The sequence below is a fragment of the Hydra viridissima genome, unplaced genomic scaffold, assembly GCF_058129835.1.
Source record: "Hydra viridissima isolate aposymbiotic clone 2 unplaced genomic scaffold, HvirCarnegie_v1 scaffold_6, whole genome shotgun sequence".
NCBI classification, from domain to species: Eukaryota; Metazoa; Cnidaria; class Hydrozoa; order Anthoathecata; family Hydridae; genus Hydra; species Hydra viridissima.
The window spans coordinates 1,593,295-1,616,442 of NW_028324305.1; the positions used below are offsets into that span (position 1 = coordinate 1,593,295).

The window sequence follows — 23,148 nt, forward strand, 5'->3', positions numbered from 1 at the left end:
AATTCACCTTTCAATCTTCCTAAAGCCTGTTTTCGCTCCCTTACAATTTGGATTGGAGTTTCATAAAACACATTTATATTAATTTTAGGACATTTATTAAGATCAAACTAAGTTGATTTTTGTCATAGCAGTGGACCCACAATGTGCTGATTTTAGCAAACAAATATTTCGTCAGCCGTGATATGTAATTTTTTTGCTCAAGATATTACGGTTGCGCATTTTTGTTTACACGGTTGTTTCGTCTGAACATCTCATAATTTTGCTTATGTATTCAGTGGATTTTTCTGTATATACTATAAAGTTAGCAGAATGATTTGATATTATATTATTGTTTTAAAAAATGGTTTTTTTAAACTATTATGTAGCAGTTTTTATGTTAGGTTGATATATATTTACCAAAAATAGACTACTGGTCTTTAAAAAACCTACCTGGCAACTATCTATTTTGTTAGTTTAACTAAATTCTCTAGTTAACTATGAAAACACATTAATAAAAGATGCGAATTATAATGGAAATTGGAGAATCTTAATGAAAAAAGAAAACTCTTTCTTGTAAGACAACTTGTCCTATTAAAAAACCAATATAAAATAGTAAGTATATATACCTACTTTAAAGTAATAAAAAGCAAAACATACTATGGTTCAGTAGGTATGAGGTACTCTCAAACAACTTTTAATGAGTTATTAAATAAAAGAAGATAGTTTAAGAAACTGTAAATTTTTCTAGTGAAATGGATTCTAATATTTGTCTACTTTAAGAGAAATGTAACAACCTCATTGCTCAAATATTTAGCACAATACCCCTATATATTTCAGTAATAAGGTTTTTACTTAAGACAATATCTTTTTTGTTAGTCTGTAAATGGTGTACAGCTATACTTGCACAACTAATAAAATGTATTCAATGTCTCTAACTTAAGTATACTGTTCATTTAATAAAATATACTTCAAAATTGTTAGTTGCAATCTCTTACAATTGAAATGGAGTGAGTTACTACTTCAATTAATTTAGCAACAATTCTTCTGCTTCAATGAATAATTGCATTTACAAAAATTATTTATATATTTCCTGTTAAAAAAGGAATTATCAAGATAGAAAGGTATTTTTTTTAATTTGATAAAGAATACATAAATGTATATCACTGTTATCAGGTAAACAAGATACCTACCTTGCAAAAATGGATTTGGGGACTATTTTAAACATTTCTTTTTGTTGTTATGGTATTTAAGAATATTTATATTATGGTATTTAAAAAATAGTATTTAAAAAATACATATTGTAATATTTAAGAATAAATTTATTGTGATGTTGCTTTGTGATAACTTAACTATTTGTCAACTACATTTGAAATGTGAATTTTGCTTTATACTTTACATAAAGATTGGGCAAGAATGCTTTTTACTCAGCTTCAAATAGAGGATTTTGAGTTTTTTGAGAAGTTGGGAAGTGGAAGTTTTGGTTCTGTTTATAGAGCAAGATGGAAATCTCAAAACAAAGAAGTAGCCATTAAAAAAGTGCTCTCCCTCGATAAAGAGGTTTAGAATTTAAGTTGTTAACATAAGTAATGCCTTCTTTTAGATTTATGATAAAATTTCAAATTTACTTTCTATATATATATATATATATATATATATATATATATATATATATATATATATATATATATATATATATATATATATATATATATATATATATATATATATATATATATATATATATATATATATATATACATATATGTATATATATGTATGTATGTATGTATGTATGTATGTATGTATGTATGTATGTATGTATGTATGTATGTATGTATGTATGTATGTATGTATGTATGTATGTATGTATATGTATATGTATGTGTGTGTGTAATCTACATTATGTAGTTACATAAAATTCTGAATATAAGTAGTATTCTGATATAAAATGGGTAATATATTTTTTTATTTAGGCTGAAATTCTTGGTGTTTTGAGTCATCGAAATATTATTCAGTTTTATGGGGCCATAATAAATGCACCAAATTTCTGCTTAATTACAGGTGAACTCTTGTGTTATTAAGGAAATTAATTCAATTTATGATTTTGTTCTTTGCAGCTTCAATAATGAGATTTTACAAAAAAATTTTATTCACAAGATTAGTTGTATATATTTTAGTATATTAAATAATGATAGCGTTTTAACTCAGGGGATTGGTGATGTGAAACTTATGATGGTTTAGTGTTTATACAAAATCTTTCATTAAAAAAAAATTCCTTTAATATTTAGTGTATTTGTCTTTCTTTTTATAACAGTGTTATTCAAGTATACTGTGAACTTTCTATATCCTGGATGTTCCTTTAATGAACCTTTTTTTATTTTTTATTAATTTTTTTTACACTTAGAGTATGCAAAACATGGCTCTCTTCATGACTATCTTGCCAAGCATGAGCTAGACTTCCATCAAATTTTAACTTGGTCTGAACAAATAGCTCTAGGTTACTTATTATTTATTTAGTAACATAATGGCTTTTGCCGTTTTTAAAAAGTATTATCTTGTCATTATAATATATATGCCAACTTGATATTACTTTTTTTAGTTGAAACAATAAAAACAATAGTTAAATTATGAAGTTTAAAGAATATAACAGAGAATTTATTTATTATAGGAATAAGTTATCTTCACAATGAAGCACCTTTTACAATTATCCACAGAGATCTGAAATCAAAAAATGGTAACTCTTCTTATAATTTTCAGAAAGACTATTTTATATTTTTTGTTTTACTAAGGTAAGACCAAAGCATTGTTTTAACTTTTTTTTTTTGGTAATAGAAAAACAATGGTGATTTAATCGTGCCATATAGATGTTTTATGAATGGCAGATCACCTGAAAAATTAAGCTAGGTACATAGATAAATCAGCAGATCATTGTCTAAAGACTTTAGGGTTAAGCCTTTGTTAATATGTTGGTTATGAAGCCTTATAAACAGCTGGCATTAATAAATTCATTAATATTTATACATTCAGATGATGCATAAGTAAAATGCAACAGGCTGACCATTCCTCCTAGAATCTGTTAAAATTTCTAAATATCCTTGAAACTAGAATGTTTGATAAATCATAAATTTTTATTATTTAAAATGAAGGTTCAATTTAACTTTAAGCAGTTTATTTCTAAGAGTTATTTTCTAATAGTTTCATAAAATTCTAATAAATTATATTCTAATAGTTTCATAAAATGGCTAAAAGTTAACTTTCCTATTTCAATTAGAATCTTCTAGAGAAATTTATTAAAGCTAAGATTTTTAGGTAATTATTCTAGAATTTAAAAAAAACTTTTTTCTAGAAACTTCTGAATCTCCTAAAATTTATAAAAGGGTTTTGAGTGGCTGTCCTGTGTAAGCGTATCAAGCTTAAAATATCACAAGATCTTGTGCATCATTAGAATACTTATTATTAGACATTGTTTATCATGGGGTTGTGATAGCTGTATGCAAATAAGTTCACACACGTTAATCTTTCAACAAGTTTCTATGATCTAAAAAAGCTATTTAAAGTTAATGTTATCACTTAATGGCTGTAAAAATATATATAGATTAAAATGTTATTCTTGTTTTTTTATTTTTAAATTTTTCTTATGCTATTTATTTCAATGGTTTTTAATTTTAGTTGTCATAACTGCTGATATGGTGGTCAAGGTAAGACATTATTTTTTATTTTTGACTTTTAACTTATTACTACTTGTATTGCTTACATTGCATTTTTTTATTCTGATTCTCCATTTGCACCTCTGCATCTATTAGTAGATTATTTTTACTTATAGCTCTGTGACTTTGGTTCTTCTCGTTACTTGGATCAAACAACGAAAATGTCATTGGCTGGTACTTTTCCATGGATGGCCCCTGAGGTACATATACTTTTGCTTTGTTTATTCAGGTTTACTATAAAAAATTGAATATTATTTATTACTAAAAGTTTGTAAATATCTTTTTAAATGCACCTTTGAATAGGCTGCTTGATCAAGTATTATAGTTAATGTATTTTATAAGTTCACATTTTAAAATTAGCACTTATTGTTAATTCTATATTTTAAATAGGTAATTCAATCAATGCCAATATCTGAAGCTTGTGATACGTTTTCTTACGGAATTGTAAGTAGAGATTTTTTAAAAAACTTGTTTTTTGTTTTTTTTTTTCAACTCTTTTACAATCTAAAAACTCTTTAAATATATTGAATTGTAATATATTTAATAAATATATATTTTTATAAGTATTCTCTGAAATTTCTTGATAGTACATCAGGGTTAATGTCTTCAAATTTCACCTTTGCACTATATTATCTTTTAGTTAAGAAATAATACTTAACCCTGAAATAATGTTTTTTCTATTAGCTTTTATGGGAAATGTTGACAAGAGAAGTACCATTTAAAGGCATGGAAGGTGTTCAAGTTGCATGGCTTGTTGTTGTTAAAGAAGAAGTTAGTAATTTTCTTTTTCTTTGTGAGCAAAAGTATTAATTATTTGAGCAGAAAGTCTTCTTTTTATTGTAGTATTTGTGTATATTGCTATACGTGTTATTGCAATAATTTAGAGTTTATAAAAATGTTATTAGAGGTTAACAATCCCTTCAACATGTCCTTCAGAGTTTTCAAATCTGTTGGTCTCTTGTTGGCAAACTGACCCAAAGGTAATCATCCTTATGATTTTAAAGGTTATTTTGATTTGAATAGACCATAAATTTCTAAATAACTCAGGTATTCAATTTAACTTCTACACAACTTCATTCTCTTTTATTCTTTTCTTTGCACCTTGTTAACAAATTATTTCCATTTAAGTTTTTTAACTTTTTAATTTCAGCTAAGACCAACCTTTAAACAAATACAGGCAGTCCTTGTCAAAATGCTCTCTAATGAAAGTTTGGCAGAAGAAACTAACTCTTTCATACATAACAAGAAAGATTGGCAGGTTGAGATTGAACAAACCGTTCTGCGGCTAAAGAAAATGGAAAAAAGCTTATCTTCAAAAGAGCAAGAATTGCATGAACGAGAGCTGCGACTTTTAAAAAAAGAACAGAAAATAAGTGTTGTAAAAATGCTTAACAAAACAAAACTTAGTGATTGGGATGAATCAGATGTATATTGCTGGGTTGAGCAACTAGGAAATGAAGCAATTGATCTATTTCCCTACAGTCAAGTTTTTTTTGATAACCACATCAATGGAAGAAGGTAATCATTTTATTTCTTTTCTTTCATCTCTACACATTTTTTCTAAAGTTGTGAGTATTGCAACAACCAAAAAATAAAAAAATGTTTTAAAAAATTTTTCTAAATTTTCTACCATTTTCTAAAAAAATTTTGTATGCAAATCTTGTTTTATCTTACATTATCTTGTATTAATCTTATGTGTAGTAGGTTTTTTTTTTTTATTGAATCTCAACCACCTGGTTGCCCCATTTGAAAAAAATTAATTTGAGCTAAAATCCAAAAATTTTTTTATGTACTCCAAACGACCCATATATCATTTTAGAAGTGGTTGAGAAGTTCACATTGCAAACTGGTTGATTTCTCATTGGTGAAGTCCAGATCCTTTAAGGGATTACTAAAAACTTGGATTTTCAGATAAAATATAAAGATTTTCCTATAAAATGTTCATGGGAAAGAGATCCTAAGACTTAAATATCTAAGTTTACATCTGGATACAAGTAGATGGGTGTAAACTCCACTAGTTCTTTTTAATTACCTCTTGGAAAGACTAGATTGACAAGTGGATATCTGCAAAATTAAACAACTTGTTGTTTTTCTAAAAATTGTTCTTTTAACTGTAAAATTATTAAGCTTAACAAACTTTTACTTAGCCATAGAAATCTTTTGTTGCATTCGAATTTGTTTGGAACTTTTGGAACATTAGATTTTAGGAGCATACTATTTACTAGTATGTTCTTTTTCCCAAAAAGGTTTTGCAGTAAAAGTCATGACTATGTCTTCAACATGCAAGCTGTAATAAAACATAATCCTGCGTATGACTTAACATTTGTACCAGCATGCTTTTTTTGTTTTTCAGTATTAGTTGCTGAAAAATTTTAAAGATGTTAAAAAGTTGGAATAAAGAAAAACAATTAGGAAAAAATTTTTTTAGCAAACCATGAAGTATGCCATTGTCATTTCCTCTGAAATGCAGTTTTGAGGATTGATCTTGGGAACCAAACAAATATTTGGTGAGAGTATATTTGTCAAACAGACGCCTGCATAATTAAAGGTCAAATTTAGATCAAAGTCAAAATAAAAATGCTTTTAATACTATAATTATTTTTCTAATTCTGCTATTTTACCATCATTTCCATTTTTTTTCCAAAACTACACATTGAATTGTACCAAGCTCCCAAAGAAAAAATCCCTGTAAAGATGGCAGAACTCTTTTTTTTTTTATCAACAAGCGCGAGAAAAGCCAAACAAGGTCAGCATTTTGCTACCGACGTTTAACTGAGTATTTAAAAAAAATTAATTCTTTGAAGACATAACGCTGAATTAAAAACTAAAAATAATCTATTTATTTGTGACAAAAAATTTGTAAAAAAATTTTAGAAAGCTTCTTTAAGACCTCAAATAAAAATTTATCTTCAAATAAAAAAGAATTCTTTTGAATTCTACTTCTAATTAACTATTATTTTACTTTTAAATTAAATTACTATTTTTTAAAGCTTCTCTAAGACTTATTTATCTTCAAATAAAAAAGAATTCTACTTTTAATCAACTATTATTTTACTTCTCCATGTTGCAAATTTTTGTTTTGTAAATTCTTTTGATAAATAGAATGAAAAAAAAAAAAAAAAACAACTCATTTTTGTTTTTGTTGATAGTGATCTTTTTTGTGACATCATTTGTTTATTTGATTCTGTTTTTTATCAAAGCTTGAAAGCAGATATTAAACAATGAACCAATCAATGCATTTTTTAACAAAGTGAACTTCCCAACCACTTTTTCTCAACCACTTTTCTAAAATAATAGGTCATTTCATGGGCATAGAAAAAATTCTGGATTTTAGCTCAATTTTTTAAAGTACCTACTTTTTGTCTGGAAAAATGTGTGTTCTTGAGTAGAATTTGTAAAACTCAGAACTTTAAAAAATGGCAATATATTTTTTATTTTTAGATTCAAACTTTTTTTTTTATAATGGATTGTCCTAAATGGTTAACTACCCCAAATGGTTGAGATTCAATAGATAAAAATTAAACTATGACATTGATTAGCAACTACTAACTAATATGTTTATGCAAAAATTTTAAAAAAAGTTAAGAAAATGCGCTTTGTGTTGTTCTAGATTGAGTTTGCTTACAAATGAAGATCTGAAAGATATGGGTATTTTATCACATGGGCACCGATTGGATCTTTTGGTTAGATTAGCTTATACTATTATACAAATTAACAAATAGATATTAAAAGCAACTCTATAAAACCTTCTAGTTGTATGAAATTGAAAAAAAATCATGATTTGAAAATTGATTTTTAAGTGCCAAAATACATTTTTTTTTTAGGACCAGATCAGCAGGTTAATTGAAGAATTAGAACATTTATTTCATTTTCCTCCTCTTCATCAGGTATTATGTAGATTTTTTTTGTTAACAGCTTAACTTTCGTTTGTGGTTGTGTATATATAGTTTAATGGTTTATTTCTTTACCAGGTATTATGTAGATTTTTTTTCCTTTGACAGTTTAACTTTCGTTTGTGGTTGTGTAAATACAGTTTAATGGTTTATTTCTTAAACTGTAATTGAAGTGCTATCTTCATACAGTCTATCTTTAGATTCCAAGTATTGAAAGTCAAGTCCAAAATCAAAAGGTCTTAAATTTGACCTTAATATTTGGCAATCATTGTAGGCTGGGGCCAACTCCAATGGTATCTGTTGAATATTGATGTTATTTTTATTATCTTGATTGCTTTTATTATTTGCTGTTTAGTGTTTAATACTGTGTTTAATATTTGTTTGTTCAAGGATCATAAATGGAAGTTGTTTGTTGAGGTTGATGGAGATGATGAAGCTGTCCTTGCAATCAAGGTTAGTTATTATTTGAAGTTAACATACAAAATGATTGTAACAAGAAAAATAAATGGGTAATCATAGTAAAAATAATAATAATAATAATAATAATAATAATGATGATGATGATGATGATGATGATGATGATGATGATGATGATGATGATGATGATGATGATGATGATGATGATGATGATGATGATGATGATGATGATGATGATGATGATGATGATGATGATGATGATGATGATGATGATGATGATGATGATGATGATGATGATGATGATGATGATGATGATGATGATGATGATGATGATGATGATGATGATGATGATGATGATGATGATGATGATGATGATGATGATGATGATGATGATGATGATGATGATGATGATGATGATGATGATGATGATGATGATGATGATGATGATGATGATGATGATGATGATGATGATGATGATGATGATGATGATGATGATGATGATGATGATGATGATGATGATGATGATGATGATGATGATGATGATGATGATGATGATGATGATGATGATGATGATGATGATGATGATGATGATGATGATGATGATGATGATGATGATGATGATGATGATGATGATGATGATGATGATGATGATGATGATGATGATGATGATGATGATGATGATGATGATGATGATGATGATGATGATGATGATGATGATGATGATGATGATGATGATGATGATGATGATGATGATGATGATGATGATGATGATGATGATGATGATGATGATGATGATGATGATGATGATGATGATGATGATGATGATGATGATGATGATGATGATGATGATGATGATGATGATGATGATGATGATGATGATGATGATGATGATGATGATGATGATGATGATGATGATGATGATGATGATGATGATGATGATGATGATGATGATGATGATGATGATGATGATGATGATGATGATGATGATGATGATGATGATGATGATGATGATGATGATGATGATGATGATGATGATGATGATGATGATGATGATGATGATGATGATGATGATGATGATGATGATGATGATGATGATGATGATGATGATGATGATGATGATGATGATGATGATGATGATGATGATGATGATGATGATGATGATGATGATGATGATGATGATGATGATGATGATGATGATGATGATGATGATGATGATGATGATGATGATGATGATGATGATGATGATGATGATGATGATGATGATGATGATGATGATGATGATGATGATGATGATGATGATGATGATGATGATGATGATGATGATGATGATGATGATGATGATGATGATGATGATGATGATGATGATGATGATGATGATGATGATGATGATGATGATGATGATGATGATGATGATGATGATGATGATGATGATGATGATGATGATGATGATGATGATGATGATGATGATGATGATGATGATGATGATGATGATGATGATGATGATGATGATGATGATGATGATGATGATGATGATGATGATGATGATGATGATGATGATGATGATGATGATGATGATGATGATGATGATGATGATGATGATGATGATGATGATGATGATGATGATGATGATGATGATGATGATGATGATGATGATGATGATGATGATGATGATGATGATGATGATGATGATGATGATGATGATGATGATGATGATGATGATGATGATGATGATGATGATGATGATGATGATGATGATGATGATGATGATGATGATGATGATGATGATGATGATGATGATGATGATGATGATGATGATGATGATGATGATGATGATGATGATGATGATGATGATGATGATGATGATGATGATGATGATGATGATGATGATGATGATGATGATGATGATGATGATGATGATGATGATGATGATGATGATGATGATGATGATGATGATGATGATGATGATGATGATGATGATGATGATGATGATGATGATGATGATGATGATGATGATGATGATGATGATGATGATGATGATGATGATGATGATGATGATGATGATGATGAGAATGACAATAACAATAACAATAACAATAACAATAACAATAACAATAACAATAACAATAACAATAACAATAACAATAACAATAATAATAATAATAATAATAATAATAATAGTAGTAGTAATAATAATAATGATAATATTATTAATAATGATAATAATAATAATAATAATAATAATAATAATAATAATAATAATAATAATAATAATAATAATAATAATAATAATAATAATAATAATAATAATAATAATAATAATAATAATAATAATAATAATAATAATAATAATAATAATAGTAATAATAATAATAATAATAATAATAATAATAATAATAATAATAATAATAATAATAGTAATAATAGTAAATGATAATAATGATAATATTAAAAATAATAATAATAAATATTTTATATTAATGGATTTATATTACTTATTATTTAGATGAAGTATTTAAATGAATTATTTAATTTGAATGAAATATTTAACATATAAAATGTTTGGATTAGTTTTTTGTTTTTTTAAAAAAAAAGATTTATATATTTTTTTTTGACTTACATTTATTTACTATTTTTTTCTTTAAATTTCTTTATATTTATTTACATTTATAGGAAATTCATTTCAGTTGGCTTGATGACCAGATGAGCATTCATGAAGTATGTAGTTTTTTTACATATATTTTACTTTTCAAGTTTTGGTTTTAAAGATATCTTTAATTTTATTTTCTAGCCGCCTTATGTGATGCATAAATGGATCGCTGTTCCTGGAAATAACTCACCCATTTTTGTTGATTGCACTGTTTTTTATGAGGTAATTATACCCATATAAGGTTTTTTCATCCTCTAGCAAAGTTTTGCTTTGTCTTAAATTCAGATTTCTTTCATAAAATCTTAATAAAAAATCTTTAAAACAGTAAATGTATTCTTTGCTTTCATTTATTCAAAAAAAAAGTTTGAAGTTTAAGATTCTTTAAATTGATTTTATAAAAGTTTATCTACATAAAGATGTGAAACACACATCTGATTGTAACACTTTAACTTTTACATGACTTGAAATAAAGAGTAAATTATTACTGACTTTATTATCAACTATTCGTGACGGTTTTACATGCATTATTAACTATTCGTGACGGTTTTACATGCATTATTAACTATTCGTGATGGTTTTACATGCATTACACGTCCTTCCATTTAGAACAGCATTAAAAAACCTCATTCAACAAAACATCGTCACGAAATTTTAATTAAAGAAGGTGGAAATGTCTGTCAAAAAACAATCGAGCTAACTTTAAAAGAAACTGCAACTTTTAAACGTCCCACCAGCTTAATATCCGCAATAGATGACGGGTATTCTTCAGCTGCTGTTGTGAGTTTTGTATTTCGTGTTTCTTTATGATTTTTATTGTTTTCTGTTGTGATTTTTTAGACATTCTTGCGTACGTCAAATCTTTGAACCTTTTTTACATTGTTTGTGCAATCTATTTTTTCATAAAATTCTACAAAGTATATATTTAGAAAGCCGTGTAAATAGAGTTTCTTTTTTTTTTACTTTTTTGGTTTTTGCCCAGACTGGTTCTGCTCCCCCGTCACGTTCCTCAACTGTTTCGCTTAAAGTTGATATTCCGGTGTCGAGTGTAGCAGAAGAGTCTAACGCTATTTCTTGGGCTAACAAAGTTAAAGGACAGTCACCAAAATTGTTTATGCCGAGAGTCATATCTGACGCAAACAATGAAGTTTTAATGAGGAATCGCGAGATTGCTCGTGGGTTTTCTACCTTAAATGCAAACAATGATTTCCTTTGAAGTTTTTAATTATGAAATTTGAAATTTTAAATGAAGAAAAAATTTATTTTTTCCTTTTTAATTTTTTTTTTAGATTCGTCACCTATGTTAGCTAAGCGTCAATTTTCGGGAAAAACATCTCCTGGAAGAGGCTCTCCTCCGTACTATCCGAGAAATTCCAGTAATTCTCGCTATTCTGTAAATTTGGAAAATCTTTCAATTAAAGAACACCCCGAAAAAACTGAGAACGCTGAGAATGTTTGGACTCTTGTAAGACACAATCGAGATGTGAAATGCAATAGCGGTACAATTGAAGTGAATGCACTTCGTGGATCTCAAACACGTGGGCGTTTTCAACCTAATCGCGGAAAATATTGCAGAAGTCAAAGTGACCAACAGCCAGGAAATAAACAAGATACAGGAAATACTTTGAAAAATAAACTGAACTATAGCGATGGAGATCGTCCAATTCGAGGAGGAAGAGGTGGATTTCGGGGTAGAGCAAGAGGTCATCCGAAGCCTTGACATTAAAAGAATAAATGTTTTAAAACGTCAATTTCAATCTTAAATATCTGTCTTATTGAAACGGTCCCATGAAGATATTCTAGGAGTTTTTGAATTGCGTAAATACTTTCTTGTCGAGTTTATTTAATGTTTATGGTGTCATGGAGATTACATTTTCAACAAAGTATCATCTCCACCATATATGAGAGAGATAATATATAAAGATATGAAAAATTAATTTAAAACAATAAGTGACTTTGCAATTGGAAATATTTTGTATTTATATTTATATCATGATAACAATTTTGTAAATAACATTTTTATATTTTATTATTTTAAGAATTTGTTTCATCTATCATCAAAAAGTTTTCTTTTTTTTTTTTATGTTAAAGCTTTTTTTTTTAATTTTTTATTTATTGGATTTAGATATTTCTTACTTTATTTTATTTTTTTATTATTATTTTTTATTTTTTTCAGGAAAAGCTGCTGTATTGATAACTGAAAGATCCTTTCGAAAAATGTTCAGTTTTTATACTTTGAAATCTTAATATCTTTCATAGCTTTATCTTTTCCATCTCAACACCCAATCGAACAAAATAAATCCTTCTCAAACCAAATCAATGATAAAAAAAAAATCAAACGGGTGATGTACAACTTTAATAAGTTATTTTTTGTTTATGAAACGAATTGTTCATCTCCTTGAGCTATTTATGAAATAAAATTGAGTTGAGTAAATTGTGATAACCAAGTGAAACGAAGCGCCTGATTGTAATCTAGGAAGATTCGCATGCTTATTTTGATAGACAATATGATGTTAGTAGCAATATCTTCTTTTTTTTTTTTTTTTTTTTTTTTGTGTGTGTGTGTGTGTGTGAAGAAATTTCAGTAAAAAAATATCTATAGTTACACTCATGAATAACGAAATTACAAAATTTTTTTTAAAAATTTCACTTTTTTTTTGTTTGTTTTTAATACAAAATAATTTCATACTTTATAACATGTTTGTTGCACTAAATATTTCAAATTATATATTTATATTTATAATTATATATTTATAATTATATATTATAAATATATATTTCGTTGTTTCAATTAAGGTGTCACCACAAAAAAACAAAAAAAAAAAGCATTTAATTTTTACGGAGATCACGGAGATGAGTGACATTATTTTTCTTTTTCATCGAAAACTAATATTTAGAGAAACAGGTTGTTACAGGTATTTTCATGGTTACGTGCAAATACTCAACAAAAATCAATAGTCTTAACTACTCTCAATACCTTTATAAACAAACTGTGCATACTTTTCGATAAAATTTCGATTATCAATCGAAATTTTATCGAAAAGATCGAAATCGAAAGATTATCAATCCACGTAGATTAGGATTCCACTTTTACGATTCTTTTGTCGTTTTCGGTCATCTTATTCCTCTTTCGCCGTTTGGCATCGTTCTCATACGCTCTGAATTACCACCTTTTTCATATCCTTTATTGACGTTCAACTCCTCTAATTTTTGATCAAAATTTGATAACTCTTTTTCTGCTTTTATCTTTCTGCGTATAAAATAAACTCCAACGATTAAAACTACGATTATAACTATTAACGGTATTGCTACACTCAGTCCGATTATAGCAGATTTGTTGAAACTGTTAGCTAAAATAAATTAGAGAGGAAATTTTACGTTTCTATAAACTATAATTAAAAATGGCGAATAAAGTTTATTCAGGAACGACACAGCTTTTTGAAGAATTTTAGATTGGGTAATAATGAAAACTTTATAAAAAAAAAGTAAGCGTAAGCATATGAGAGAAAAGTATTGCTCACACTAACCCAAGCAAATACACAAGAGAAAAGTAATGCTCACACTTACTAACGCAAGCATAACTGCCTTCTTTGTTTTCGCACTCTTGCTCAGACTTATTGCATAGAGATATTCCAAAATTTAAACTTTCTTTGCATTCGTCTACGTCTATGCATTTTTTATTATCAAAGGTTGATCTAAAACCAGGGTCGCATAAACATGAGTAGCTGCCTATAAAATTTTTGCACTGCCCCATTCCGCAAGGATTATTATTTTCGCATTCATTAATATCTTGACAATAGGTTCCATTTCCGCTGAAACCAGCTTTGCAAATGCAGCGAAAACTATCAAATATTTCTTTATAACAATCTGCGTATTGATGGCATGTTGTTCTGACATCAGAACATTGCTGACAGAAACCATTTTCTTCAAAATAACCCGAATTGCATACACATTTATAACTTCCAATCGTATTAGAACACCACGAGTTTGGAGTGCATTTAAAATCTCCGGTCTCACATTCGTTTACATCTAAACAACTTGTTACTCCGTCCCCTTTTAATCCTTTGCGACATTGACACACATAACTGCCGATCGTATTGATGCACTCTCCGTTCACATGGCAATTATAGGTATTAAGGAGACATTCGTTTATATCCGAACATTGGTTTTCTTTGTTCTCAATGAAGCCTAAGTTGCACACGCATTTATATGAACCTTCCGTATCCAAACAAGAAGTGTTGTTGCTGCAGTTGTATGAACCAATCAAGCATTCATTGATGTTGTCGCAAAATCTACCATCCCCATCGAACCCAGGTTTACATTTACAGCTATACGAGCCTTGGGTATTTATGCAATCAGCATTTTTATTGCACGTGACATTCGTATACAAACACTCGTTTAAATCTAAATTAATAGAACATATGATGAGAATAGAAAACTAGAATTAACATATATTCTCCTCAAAGTAAAAAACTCTGGCGATTGTTGGGTAATTTTTTGTGTTAAAAAGATTTGCTTTGAGTTAAAGTTAACATACCTGAGCATTCAGTAGGTCCAGAAAACCGGTATCCTAATTGACACTGACACCTGTAATCATTTTCTAACGTTTTAACGCAGTTTTGAAGCTTTTTACAGTACAAATTTTGGGGATCGCATTGAGCACCAAACGCTAGATGAAGTATAAATTAAGTATATACTTACATAAATGAATAAAAAATGTCAATAAACAAAGAGAAGAAAATATTAGTAAATTTCTTTTGTAGAATAAAAAATGTCTTGATTGCCCCACAGAAAAGGGTGCAATTAAAAAGGTTATTTAAGTCATCGAGTTAAAAACTTACAATTAAGTATGGCATTGATAATATCTATGACCCTCAAGTTTGCTACCTCTAGTGCAGGACGACTTAAAAGTACTCCAAGATCGTATAAATCTTTTTCCGTTAATATTAAAGACGCAGAATCAGACTTTGACCACTCTTTTACATAATCTAAGAATTCTTCCATGGTCTTTATAACGTCGTTTTTAAACTGATGTACTATTTGAGGAACACTGTATTGGAGAATCTCCGTTGCAGTTTTATTTTTCGTTGCGGCTAATGCTACAGGAGTCATAAGCATGATGTTTGACAAATAAATATTCAACTTCATACTCGCAATGAGTTGAGTGATTGTAAGTAAAATTAAATCGTTTCTTTCTAGTTTTAATAAGAGTCCCATATCTTTAATTCTAGTGCTTTGGAAAAAGTTATACTCTGCACTTGCTATTCTGTAATTTTCAAGAAATTCGGTGGAATTCAGATTAAATGCCTCAGAAGTAAGCGAAGTTAAAGTCGCATTCATCACGTAATCTTGTGAGAAATCAAAGATAGCTGCAAATCGTGATAAAGGGTACTTGCTCATCAAAATAAAAGATTCTTTAAATTGCGCGTATAATAAAGATGAATTGATATTACCAGCCAACGTGTTCAAAATAAGTTGGAGAGTTTGAAGTTGTAAAAATTTAACGTCAATGTTTGTATTTTTATTTTCTCCATTGATGAGTTTTGGGAGATCTTGAAAATCAATAAACTTTGCCTTCAGAGCGACGAAATCTTCGATGGCGTACATCTTTATTAATACCGTCCATGGAAGCGCGTGAATACGCGTTAGAATCTCACTAATCGTAAAGTAAATCATTGTTCTTTGAGAAATTCCGTTTTCGTTTGATAAAAGAATAAAACAACGTGTTTTTGCAACGTTCACAATGTCCATCCGTTTCTTCATTTCGATTAATTGATCTTGCACTGGAATCAAAGTTGAACTAAATAACGTTCTATTAGCCACAAAGCTTGATTCTTCAACGGTCAACGTTCTAAAGATGTTCGAATTTTCAGGCGAAAGATCGTAAAGGATAAATGCAACCTTTGAGAAATCTTGGTCAAAACATCTTTTACTAAGATTGTCTAATGTTTCTTGAGAATCGGTCAACATAGTCTGTTTACACAACAAACTCCAATGATAAAAACTTGACCTATACAACTGAATACGAACAAGAACGTCCACAACATTATTGTGATACAGAGTAGAATTTTGTTTGTGAATTTTACAGAACACTTCGTTTGCCATCTTTTCGTTAACCACATCAAATAAATCAAACGATAGAACTGTAAGCTGAGTCGGCGTAATTCCGAATGCATTTATAACGCGTAAAGTTTGATTGTATTGCAACTTTAGTAAAATCTGTTTCATGTAAGGATAGGTGTACAATAAGTACGGTTGGCTTATATTGAGCCCTAGCACTTCTGAAAAAACGGATTTCGGATCTTCTTTGTAAATATTTTTTAACAAACTGATTACGTCCTCTGTTCCTGCTGGCTCTAGGTACATAGATACTTGAAATATAAGCACTTTTAACGATACCGACCAAAAATCTTGCAGATCGAAACGTGGCATGTTATTTATTAAATCATCTATAGAAATGTTTTGCACAATAGAAACTACATCGAGAGGAATTTTATTGTTTAGAAAATAGTTTAAGACATAAAAATCCCAGTAAGGCCCGGCTGTTTGGTCAACCAACTCTGGGAGTGTTAATTTTGAAATGCTAAACATACTTAGGTTCTTGGGTGTAGCAAGGTTACTTAGAAGATTATCAAACGCGGGGGGGAAACCTAAGGAAGTATTAAAAAACAACTTGTTATATTTGTATGCGGATGTGTGTGTGTGTTTGTGCGTGTGTGTGTGTGTATAAATATATATCCAAAACAATGAATTATATATATAATTTTACCCGACATTCCTGGTGTCTCTAAGGAGATCTTAAAATTGAAATCTACTCCGCACGAGAACGAAAGGCAGAATAGCAAGAATGCCCGATAAACCATTGTACAGCATCCAACCGTCGTGGCGGTACCTAATAGAAGCCATATTTAAAAATTGCAGCGTTAGAAAATGGCTTATAGCAAGTATATATACGACAAAGCGCACTTGCCTTAAACTAATAATAGCTTTTTGACATTCTTTTTTTTCATTTGGAGATTGCGTTGAACGAAGTCTTTTTACTGTATTGTTTCTTTTTTTATTGAAACTAAAAAAGAAAACATCCATAACGGGTTACAGAAGGAATTCATTCTATTTGGCACACGAAAAATTTTTGAAAATGTTTTTTTTTTTTTTTTTTCTAAAGAAAACTTACCTTTTAAAATAAATACAAAAATAACTGTCAAACTAAATTGCTTTGTTCTTCGCGTGGGGAACGGTGGAATTAGGTTTCATTGTTCTGTTGCATAATACTTTAATTAGTCATGTAGATCGCAACACTCTCAGTTGTAGAGATTTCAAAGTTTAAAGGGAAAAAAAATTAGCAAAAAAAAAAAAATAAACAAATAAAATAGAACTTTTAACATAATAGAACATTTAAACAACATATAAAGAGCACATGTGTAGCGAATACATACATACTTAGAATTTGCTTTACAAGCAAACACATAAAATGAATCCTAAATACGACAATGACGTCCTGAATGGAAGTTTAGTTGATACAATATTGTCGACTATGAAAGGAATTTTGTAAAAAAAGAAAAATACCTTAAAACTCTTCCTGTAAACTTATCTAAAAAGTTTGGCGAGAAGGAAACCCTTACGGTGGGCCATTAAAGCATTTGACGGCATTACGATCTTTTCATCGCTAAATGAGACGCGAGAATTTAGCTTACAGTAAAAGTAGCTTTTTTTAATTTAAATTCAATATTTTTTTTACTTAATTTTGTAAGAAAGTGATATCATGTACTAATACAACTTAAGTATAATAATGTTCCTCACTACTATCTTTCTAAAATGTGTCTTCTTAAACCAGACTAGGTTTCGATTATAAACAAGACTAATTAACGAGGTATATAAAAATCTGTCTTTTTTTTTTTTCAGAAATCTTTATATTTGTAAATCATGGCATCATGAATAAAAATAAGTTGTCAAAATGAAAATTTAAAATATAGAAACATCTCTTTTTAAAATAAAAAAAAACCTTAACGAAGTTTGTCAATTATAAATATTAGTCACACATTTGTATGGCTAATTGCACTTAATCTTTATGCATACTTTTAACAAAAAAAGATTAAAGCTTAAAAACTCTTTAAATGTGTGAAACCAGAGGCGCCCAAAAAGGCTTTGGATTTTTTTAAGTAAACTTTGTTAAACTCATTTCTAAAGCAAGACTCAACAACTGCATTAAACTTTCGCAGTGTTTCAATAAACTCAAAAACTTGGAATGCAGAATCTGCATTCCAATTTTTGAAGTAAAGCATGTCTGTGTTTTTCAAGAGCTTTTTGCTCTCTGGTCCTGCCAACGGACCACCAAGTTATGGCTTGAATTAGACTTTATGTTTAGCCAGCCACTTGTCAGTGTCAGGCCATAAACCTTTGAGTGATTTAAGCAGAAACTTACATTTAAAGTTTTTGCTATTAATGACAAAATCGTGGTGTTAATGACTTTGTCAATAATAGCAAAAACTTTAAATGCAATATTTTTTCTCGGACGCCAATGGGTCAGAAGGATTGGTTTATTATTAGCAGTAAAACTTTTTCTGAAAAAGAAAAAAAAAATTTAGATGTCGAAAAAAAGTTCTAACCGAAATTCGAAAGGTTCTACATCAGAACTGTATAAAATGTTTTTTTTAAGATTCATTCAGCTCTATCCAATCTTTTTTTTTCAATTAAGTTGGAATTAAATTATTATGCAAAAACTAAAAAAAGCAGTTAATAATATTATGTAAAGTTGATTACCATTGTAAATGTTACATAATATTTATAACTGCTTTTCTAAGTTTTTGCGAGCATGTTACTGTAATCTGAAGTGCATTTTGTCGCTATAACCTGTCTTGTTTGGGAATCACAGTTTTTTAAGAATTTTTCTTGTGCTATGACTAAATGTATGCTAAAGATTTGGTCGGCATAAAATTGTTGTGGTTGGTATTTCATTTGTGTTTTTAACACAATGCCCACGCAATAATTTTTAAAGCAACGTTTCACGGGAGTTTGAAATTAGAAAAAAATATGCGTACTGTAACGGTTTGATTATTTTCGTTTTTGAGGTTTCAGAGAAAAAAAGAAGCAAATGCGATAAGAAGAACCAAGTACAATACGTGTTATCGTGATCATATTTATTCAAAAACTTGATTTTCTTCAGTTATAAAAAACAATTTTACTTACAAAAAAAGTGAGGGGGCCTTGACCTTTCTGGCCTCTCCAGTAGTACGGGTACTGTAATAAGATTATGCAGAGTATGTGTAAGTGTGCAATCATCTATTGACCTAGGTACAGGTTTTAACATTACGATTTAACTGTGGTTGGATGTGACAATTTTACAACATGCAAGGTATAATTGACATTTAAGTACATCAAATAAATTTAAAAAAGTATTGTTCACTTCAATCAATCAAAGTAATATGACGTTTTATGACCCAGTGGACTTTCATCATCCGTAAGATATACAGTGAGTCCAGAAAGGTGAAATAACGGCAAAAATTATATAACCATCAAATATAAACATTTTCTAAATCAATATTTGTATTTTTGGGTCAGAAAGTTTAAATCTCTTATTAGAAATGAGTTATACACGTATCTATGACGCGTATTACGCGCGCGTACGCGTCTGTATGTTATTTACGCGCTTAATTAATGATTTAAATAAAATATATGGATTCCTCGATCCCAAATACCATATAATACTACGTATACAATATATGCCACATATTTCTTAAATAAACTTTATGGGTATCTAAGGCGCGTACTACACACCCGTATGCTTGTTAAAGTCTTTTACGCACACAAAGATAAATTTAAATAAAAAAAATTTGGGCTCCTCAAACCAAAACGCGCACATATACTAATTAAAATAAAAAATTTGGATTCAAAAAACCAAAATACCATATTATTTTTTCTAACTATTCTATGACCAAAACAAAAAAAGAAAAAAACTATTTTTAGTTAAAACAGCTTTTTTTTGTTATTACGTCATTATAAAAGACGTATTATCGGGGGGAAGTGGTTTTCCATTTTTAGATTTGTGTTTTTTGAAACTAATGCGGTTAATGAAACTAATATTTTCAGTGGTTGCCTTCTGCTACTTCTAACTTTACCTCAGACTCGACCAGTCAATTCATTTCAGTTTTAAGATGCTCAACTTCATTTCCGATAAACTCTTTCGTTTCCTATTGATATTGGAGATGTAGGGATCTAAAATAATGGAACAATAGCTGTCTGAAAAAGACTTTGCTTGTTAACTCGGGTCTCGCCAATATTTTTATCGGTATATTTTTGTTTACACAAAAATATACTGATAAAAATAAAGAACCCTTTAAAATGAAGAACGTCTTCAAACTCATAGAGTCTTTGCATTCAGTAAAAAGTTAGTATCCTTGTCAAAGTATGATTAAACATACCCTGTAGAAAAGTGGAAGCAGATATTTCTGTCAGAACTACACTCTCAGGATAACATTTCTTTCTTTCATTCTTAATTTCATGATGCGAAGGATAACTATCTGCATTCTGTATTATCCATAATAATTTCTGAATATTTGATACTGTTCATCGGAAAGATCACACTGAACTTTTAAGCTCAAGCCATTTTCAATCTTCATTTTTTTTCGGGAAAAATAACCTCCATGCTTTTAACTTTACCAGGATTTGTAGCCTTTTTTATGACAAACACAAAATTTTTCTTGGTAGGATCTCAAGAGGCTTTTCTGATTGAAGCTAATGAAAATGTTTCAGCCGGATGTTCAGCCAACTTGGTAACCTAAATATTGCTTATAGTTACCAAATATCTTAAATATATGCCTTCAAATTAAATTTTGAACTATTTTTACCTGTATCAACCTTAAAAGAGTAACACTAAAGCTAGTATTTTGTGGGCAAGTTTTGCAATAAAAATAAATAAAATAATGTCTCAGAAAAAGATGTAAAAATTGGCGAATCCTTAAAAATTAACTAAAAAGCAATTAGTTTCCAGTTTTCTGGTGGTATTAGTTACGTCATAACTCAATTTAGTTGTTCCTAGCAATTGTTTTTTGTGGGGCTTTTTGTTAGTTTTTTTGAATTTTAACTCGCTGTGCGATGTCCATAAGACGTCCGGACGATGCATGTCTAGTGGGGAATAATCAAATTGAAAAGTACTATGATACAAGGTAAAGAACAGGAATGACACTTTTTCTTAGATGATTTTGCTCAATAGAGAATATCAAAGTGTGTCAAAGTTACCCTGCGTTATCTAAATGTTACAGATTTAATGAGAAAAACGCTGCACTGAAATCTTACTGATTTAGTGTTATTGATTTCTATTTTTATTTAGCTATAGGAAAAAGTCTATGGCTACAAAACCAACTGAAATTTACTAGAACAAGGTTTTGGGATCGGCATAGAAAGCGTTGGGGAGATCCCCTGCAGAGATCACAGAATAAAAACATGTATCTTCAATAAAAAGTTAAAACTTTTAACGTTAAAATTTATAAAAACATAAATCTTTAAAGATATTGTTAACATCGTATAAACAACAACAATAAACAAGATCACAAAACATGCTTTCTCAAATCGCGAAAATTCGGATATAATATCGAATTAAAACAAGCACAGTTAATTTGTATAAAACGCGTCTAAAATATGAACTTTAGGTAAACAATAGAAATAAGAGCCTTAAAAAGCCATTATAAAATCAATAATATTTTAATAAGATGATTTAGAAATCATCTGGTCATCATGATCTGATCTTATTGATAATTGAAATATACATAAATTAACATTTTAAAGGAAATTTTATAAAAGCTTAAACTTTTTTGAAAATGCAGTCCCCATCTACTCCCCCCATCCCCCATTGCAGCAGTCTCTAGGTTCCAGAGGCTCATCAGAATAAGTTGGGACGGCCGTTAAATAACTAACACGGCCCTTAAATAACTTCTTGACGGACTTGGCAGTCGGCATCCTCTGATCTCTCAAAGAATCATTCTCAAAATATTTAGCATCAGTATTTTGAGATTCTTCAAAAGCAAAAAATTTGATAATACTACGTCGACAGCATTAAAAGATATTGACATATGTAAAGAGCTTTGGAAGATTCCCTCGGAAATATTCGCTAAATTTTATCTTTCCACCTATTCATTACAAGGCTGCGAATAGTTTTACAAAGCTGTACAACTTTTTCATTCCGCAAAATCAAAAAGTCAGACAAAACTTGGAGTTTTAAAAGTCTGTTTTTTTCATCAAGAGTATTTTTGTAGTGACATCAAAAATTATACAAATCTACTGCTATAAATTCTTAGACAGCTGTGCTGAACTTTTGGTCATTGTAAACTAAACTACTGAACTACATGATAATCTCAAGAAGTTAGATCTTTTAATATTTTCGCTGCGATTTTTTTTTTCACGATTTATTTAACAACAAACGTCCAAACCTTAAATCTTTGCACTCCGTTGGCGACTGTATGTCGACACGATAAGTACTTAATTCTATCATACATCAAATTATTTTAATATCCGT

At 29.0% G+C, this 23,148-nt stretch overlaps 2 protein-coding genes across 4 annotated transcripts; one reads left to right on the plus strand and one right to left on the minus strand.

The window, feature by feature from the left end:
• Positions 1–378: 378 nt before the first annotated feature.
• Positions 379–12,704, plus strand: LOC149886560 (mitogen-activated protein kinase kinase kinase 20-like). 3 transcript variants are annotated; one of them, XM_090090411.1, is made up of 20 exons: positions 379–591; positions 1,382–1,536; positions 1,953–2,040; positions 2,384–2,476; positions 2,648–2,713; positions 3,649–3,677; positions 3,803–3,886; positions 4,077–4,130; positions 4,371–4,457; positions 4,592–4,666; positions 4,837–5,204; positions 7,297–7,369; positions 7,511–7,573; positions 7,780–7,872; positions 7,970–8,032; positions 10,667–10,711; positions 10,785–10,865; positions 11,250–11,420; positions 11,623–11,815; positions 11,930–12,704. In XM_090090411.1, the coding sequence occupies exons 2-20, from the start codon at positions 1,393–1,395 to the stop codon at positions 12,358–12,360; spliced, it is 2,301 nt and encodes a 766-aa protein (XP_089946537.1). In that variant the 5' UTR covers positions 379–591; positions 1,382–1,392; the 3' UTR covers positions 12,361–12,704. The 3 variants fall into 3 exon arrangements, with proteins under 3 accessions (XP_089946537.1, XP_089946538.1, XP_089946539.1); XM_090090412.1 differs by having other exon boundaries at positions 430–552; XM_090090413.1 differs by lacking the exon at positions 379–591 and adding an exon at positions 1,006–1,100.
• Positions 12,705–13,473: 769 nt separating this feature from the next.
• On the minus strand, positions 13,474–23,133 carry LOC149886561 (uncharacterized). The gene is made up of 8 exons (XM_090090409.1): positions 23,063–23,133; positions 17,815–18,306; positions 17,611–17,706; positions 17,410–17,532; positions 15,482–17,290; positions 15,178–15,309; positions 14,208–15,044; positions 13,474–13,990 (listed from the first exon to the last, which is right to left on the minus strand). Exons 4-8 carry the CDS (start codon positions 17,501–17,503, stop codon positions 13,755–13,757), a joined length of 3,108 nt encoding a protein of 1,035 aa, XP_089946535.1. The 5' UTR covers positions 17,504–17,532; positions 17,611–17,706; positions 17,815–18,306; positions 23,063–23,133; the 3' UTR covers positions 13,474–13,754.
• Positions 23,134–23,148: the final 15 nt, after the last annotated feature.

Bases quoted from the DNA above. Each gene is read 5' to 3' on its own strand.
- LOC149886560 (XM_090090411.1), top strand. From the start codon at position 1,393: ATGCTTTTTACTCAGCTTCAAATAGAGGATTTTGAGTTTTTTGAGAAG. The intron at 1,537-1,952 runs GTTTAGAATTTA...TTTTTTATTTAG, and splicing joins TGCTCTCCCTCGATAAAGAG to GCTGAAATTCTTGGTGTTTT. The intron at 7,574-7,779 runs GTATTATGTAGA...GTCTATCTTTAG, and splicing joins ATTTTCCTCCTCTTCATCAG to ATTCCAAGTATTGAAAGTCA.
- LOC149886561 (XM_090090409.1), bottom strand. From the start codon at position 17,503: ATGGTTTATCGGGCATTCTTGCTATTCTGCCTTTCGTTCTCGTGCGGA. The intron at 17,291-17,409 runs GTAAAATTATAT...ATACTTCCTTAG, and splicing joins AGAGACACCAGGAATGTCGG to GTTTCCCCCCCGCGTTTGAT. The intron at 15,310-15,481 runs GTAAGTTTTTAA...TACTTCATCTAG, and splicing joins TATCAATGCCATACTTAATT to CGTTTGGTGCTCAATGCGAT.